This window comes from Nicotiana sylvestris, chromosome 5 (genome assembly GCF_000393655.2).
Source record: "Nicotiana sylvestris chromosome 5, ASM39365v2, whole genome shotgun sequence".
NCBI lineage: Eukaryota > Viridiplantae > Streptophyta > Magnoliopsida > Solanales > Solanaceae > Nicotiana > Nicotiana sylvestris.
In genome coordinates this window covers 114,597,449-114,602,991 of record NC_091061.1, presented here as the reverse complement: position 1 = coordinate 114,602,991, position 5,543 = coordinate 114,597,449, and the positions used below count along the sequence as shown (strand labels likewise).

The window sequence follows — 5,543 nt, the reverse complement described above, 5'->3', positions numbered from 1 at the left end:
GGAAGAGACTCAAGAAGAGGTGAACCCATCTAGGGAACACATTATTGACATACTGGAGCTGGTAATGTAAAAGGCTGAGGCGCCATTGGCTAATCCTCCACCTCCATATCCTCAAAGACTTGCCAAGCAAAATGGTGAGAATCAATTCAAGAAGTTCATTCAAATGATGAATAGTCTCTCAACCAATGTGCCATTAGTTGAAGTTTTGGAATAAATGCCCGGTTATGCAAAGTTTATGAAGGATATTGTAACAAAGAAGCGGTCAATGAATTTTGAAATCATCAAAGTCACTTATCAAGTGAGTGAAATTGTGCATTCAATGGCTCCTAAGTTGGAGGATCCCAGTGCTTTCACGATTATTGGGGCAAGTATCAATTTGATGCCCTATTTGGTTTTTAAGACTTTGGGAATTGGGAAACCAAGACCCACCTTTATGAGATTGCAAATGGGCAATCGTACTATGAAGAGGCCTTTGGGTGTAATTGAAGATGCCTTGGTTCGTGTTGATAAATTCATTCTTCTGGCAGATTTTGTCATCCTAGATTGTGAGGTTGATTATGAAGTGCCGATTTTTCTTGGGAGACCTTTCCTTGCTACGGGGAAGGCTCTTTGTGATGTTGAAGCCAGAGAACTTACATTTCGGGTTGGTGATGAAAAAGTGGTATTCCATGTGTGTAAGTCCATGCAGCAACCAAATAGCACTGAGGTGTGTTCTTTTATGGACTTGGTGACCGATGTTATTGTTGATGAAACAAGTGCTACAATTAATGTTGGTGATATGTTGGAGGTCGTCTTGCTCAACTTTGATGATGACGAAATGGATGGCTTAATGGAATGTGTGAACTCTTTGCAAGGAATGGGATCGTACAATTATGCACCCTAGAAATTGTCCTTGGATCTTGAAAATAGGACAACTCCTCCTACAAAGCCTTATATTGAAGAGCCTCCTACCTTGGAGTTGAAGCCATTGTCTCCACATCTTCGGTATGAATTTCTTGGTCCTTATTCTACTTTACCAATTATTATTTCCTCTTGTTTAACTAACGTGCATGTAGATTTTATATTGGCGGTGCTACAGAAGAGGAAGAAGGTTATTGGGTGGACATTAGCGGATATTCGGGGGATAAGCCCCGCCTTTTGCAAGCATAAGATCAAGTTGGAAGATGGCGCCAAACCATCTATTGAACATCAAAGGAGACTCAATGAGGCTATGTAAAAAGTTGTCAAGAAGGAGAATATCAAGTGGTTGGATGTCGGGGTTGTCTACCCCATCTCCGATAGTTCGTGGACTTTTCCGGTTGAATGTGTCCCAAATAAGGGGGACATGACGGTGGTCACCAATTACAAGAATGAGTTGATTCCTACAAGAACAATGACCGGTTGGAGGATGTGTATGGACTATCGCAATCTTAGCAAAGTCACAAGGAAGGATCACTTTCCACTTCCTTTCTTAGATCAAATGCTCGATAGATTGGCCGGTCGTGCTTTCTATTACTTTCTTGATGGGTATTCAGGCTACAACTAAATTCTTATTGCTCCGGAAGATCAAGAGAAAACAACCTTTACATGTCCCTATGTACCTTCGCGTTCAAACAGATGTCATTTGGTTTGTGCAATGCACCAGTGACTTTTCAAAGGTATATGATGACTGTTTTTATAGACATGGTAGAGGACTACCTTGAAGTTTTCATGGATGACTTCTCGGTGGTTGGATATTCTTTTGATGATTGTCTTACAAATTTGGATAAAGTGTTGGCTAGATGTGAAGAAACAAATTTGGTGCTTAATTGGGAAAAATGACATTTCATGGTCGAGGAAGACATTGTCCTTGGCCACAAAATCTCAAAGAACGTAATTGAAGTTGACAAAGCAAAGATTGAGGTTATTTCTAAACTTATACCTCCAACCTTGGTGAAGGGTGTGCGGAGTTTCTTAGGCCACGTGGGTTTTTACCGGTGTTTCATCAAGGATTTCTCTAAGGTAGTGAACTCGCTATGCAAGCTTCTTAAGAAAGATGTTAAGTTTAACTTCAATAATGATTGCATTAAAGCTTTTGAATTATTGAAGCTCAAGTTGACAACTAATCCCATCATCACCGCTCCAAATTGGAGTGTCCCTTTTGAACTCATGTGTGATACAAGTGATGTAGTGGTTGGGGCTGTTTTGGGGTAATGCATCAACAAAAAATTTCATCCGGTCTACTATGCTAGTAAGACCATGAATAGTGCCCAACTCAACTATACCGTTACAGAGAAAGAGCTCCTTGCTATTGTGTTTGTAAATGAGAAGACCTGCCCGTACTTGATGGGTGCAAAAGTCATTGTCTACACGGATCATGCGGCACTTAGTTATCTTATGAGAAAAAAGGACTTCAAAGCTCGGTTGATGAGATTAATGCTCTTGTTGAAAGAATTTGATATTGACATCCAAGATAGGAAACGTTGTGAAAACCAAGTGGGGGACCACTTGTCTTGTTTGGAGGAAGAGGGGAGGCCGCATGATGGCCTTGAAATCAATGACTCCTTCCCCAATGAGAAACTCTTGGAAATTTCAATGAAAGAGGTGCCATGGTTCGCGGATCTATCAAATTTTCTTTGTATGGAATCATTCCAGATGAGTTCTCTTCAAGGAAGAAGCTCAAACGGGATTGTCAAGATTATTATTGGGATGAACCATACATTTTCCGGATTTGTACGAATGGGGTGATTAGAAAATGTGTATTGGAAGAAGAGCAAGGCGAAATTCTTGGGGCTTGTCATTCTTCACCATATAGTGATCATTATGGTGGAGCAAGAACGGCGACCAAAGTGCTTAGTTGCGGGTTCTATTGGACTACTCTTTACCAAGATGCAAGTGAAAAGATGTGATGAATGTCAACGGGCCGGTGGAATCTCAAAGAATATATGAAATGCCTCTCACAACCATTTTGGAGATTGATATTTTTAATGTGTGGGGCATCGATATGGACCCTTTTGTGAGTTCTTGTGGAAACACCTACATCTTGGTCGCGGCGGATTATGTGTCCAATTGGGTTAAGGCCGTTGCTTTACCCAACAATGAGGTGAGAAGTGTGGTGGCGTTTTTGAAGAAGAATATTTTCACAAGGTTTGGTACTCCGCGTGCAATTATAAGTGATGGGGCGTCACATTATTGCAACAATGCTTTTGACACTTTACTTAACAAGTATGGTGTCACTCACAAAGTCATGACTCCCTATCACCCACAAGCTAGTGGGCAAGTGGAAGTCTCCAGCCGGCAGATAAAAAGTATTTTGTCCAAAATGGTGAATGCTAATCGAACGGATTGGTCCAAGAAGCTTGATGATGCATTATGGGCTTATCAGACGGCTTACGAAACACCTATCGGAATGTCGCCATACCGGTTAGTGTTCTGGAAAGCTTGTCATCTTTAGTGGAACTAGAGCACAAGGCCATGTGGGCTCTAAAGAAGTTGAATCTTGATTGGGATATAGCCGCTAATTTGAGGGTTACACACTTGAATGAATTGGATGAGTTTCGGTACCATGCTTATGCAAGTTCATCCTTGTACAAAGAAAAGATGAAATATCTTCATGACAAATACATTTGGAACAAAGAGTTCAAGGTGGGCGATCTTGTATTGTTATTTAACTCAAGGTTAAGGATGTTTTCCGGGAAGCTAAAATCCAAATGGAGTTGTCCTTTTGAGATTGTGGGTGTGACACCTTTTGGTGCATTAGACTTGAAGAACAAAAATAATAAATTATTCTAAGTCTATGGTCACCGGGTGAAGCGCTACTTGGGAAAAGTTGGATATAGCCATGTCGTGGCGGTCATTCATTTCACTTGAATGTATTTTGCGTCGTGTCGCGACGTTAAATCGGGCGCTTCTTGGGAGACAACCCATGTTTCTTTTCCTTTTTCTTTTGTAGTTTGGTGTTATTGTTGTTCTAACTAGATTTGAAGTGTGCTACAAGGGTGAGTGTGACTTACAGGAATTGTGGACGAAAATGCATTTTAATTGTGCGGACCGCACAATTGTTGGTGCTATAGCAGAAGAAGAATTGTGGTCGCACATTTATCTTGTGGACCGCAAAATTAAGATGTCAAAACTACCAACTCTCTGAAGCTTAAGCTTGTCAGTGTGGAGGTCGATCTGCGACCGCACGTGAATCTATAGTTGCACATGAAAATGTGTGGACCGCAAAAGAAAAGCTGAGATGAGGTCCCCAAGTAACAGAGTGCGAACCGCACATGAAAATGTACGGCCACACTCGTCCTTCTTCCCCTTAGCAAACCATTAGTATAAATAGAGGATCAGGGCAAAATTTACATATTTCACTCTCTCAACTTAAAATTGTTCTCTATTGAATTTTCTTGGAAATTCCATCTGTCCACACACACAGCCACTTTGATCGTTCAGTTATTACACTCACTTTGTCTGGTATGCTTCAACTTTACGTTACTTTTTGTTTTAGTTTTTAAGGCTATTTGTCACTAGTGTTCAATTGTATATCCATATGGGATAAAATCTCAACTAGGTTAGCTTAATACATATTCTATGGGGATTAGGTTAGTATAATTTCATGTTTCTACCATGTTGCCATGTCTAATTGTGCACGAAATTGAAAAACCTAAGTAGGAATTTTTGATTTGTACGTAATTTTTGAAATCTGCGGCCACACTTGAATTTGTGCAATCCGCAGATGATGAATTTGGGCAACTTAGTGAGGAAAGAATCTGCGTCCGCAAGTTAAAATGTGCGGACCGCAAAATTCCCATCACGGCTGTGGAACAACACATTGACTGTCATAAGAGAGTCCTTACTTTGAGACTCCAATGTACGGCCGCAAGTTTAATTGTGTGGACCGCGAAAATCCTTTTGCGACTGCACATTAGCCAATTCAATGTCATCAGAGAGTTGGCATTTTTGGGATTTAGAGGTGCGGCCGCAAGTCAAATCGTGCGTACCGCACTTCACTTCTACGGCCGCACAATAAAAATGTGTTGTTCGCAAGTCCCCATCTTCCCCTGCAAGCATGATGCAAATCTATCTCCTACTGTGTTTTATAGTTTCTCCTTTACTCACATGTCTCCTATATGTGTTTGAATATCGAATTGCAACTAACAATCGCCTTTGCTTAATACAGACAATGGTTCGATCTAGAGGATGAGGCAACACCTCGAAAGGGAGAGGTGAATCTTCTCGGGGCCAAGGCAAAAGTACCTTGCCCCTTGGCCAGCAAAAGACAATAAGAAAGAAAGCAACAACTGGCAGAGGGAGAGGTGAAAACCTCTCCGAGACCAGCTTATATGTCCCATCTTAAGAAGTGTCAGAGGGCAACTCAACCTCTGTTTAGGAGAAGCCAGCCATACAGTCGAGGCCGCAGGGGAGATACCAACTCAGGGACGAACTGTTTTCATGTCACAAGACTTTCTAGGGATCGGAGAGTACTAGTCAGGCTTCTGAGCCATCGGCTACACCATTTCCTAAGGCACACGTTTCTGCACCAGTTCATGATATCCTCGATGATGGTAGAGGGGGAGATGTTATAGCTGCCGACC

The 5,543-nt window shown here is 41.5% G+C and overlaps 1 protein-coding gene across 1 annotated transcript; it reads left to right on the top strand.

The window, feature by feature from the left end:
* Positions 1 to 214: 214 nt before the first annotated feature.
* On the top strand, positions 215 to 1,216 carry LOC138869190 (uncharacterized). Its single transcript, XM_070146788.1, has 2 exons — positions 215 to 864; positions 910 to 1,216. The coding sequence occupies exons 1-2, from the start codon at positions 215 to 217 to the stop codon at positions 1,214 to 1,216; spliced, it is 957 nt and encodes a 318-aa protein (XP_070002889.1).
* Positions 1,217 to 5,543: the final 4,327 nt, after the last annotated feature.

Bases quoted from the DNA above. Each gene is read 5' to 3' on its own strand.
- LOC138869190 (XM_070146788.1), top strand. From the start codon at position 215: ATGCCCGGTTATGCAAAGTTTATGAAGGATATTGTAACAAAGAAGCGG. The intron at 865-909 runs GTACAATTATGC...TCTTGAAAATAG, and splicing joins TCTTTGCAAGGAATGGGATC to GACAACTCCTCCTACAAAGC.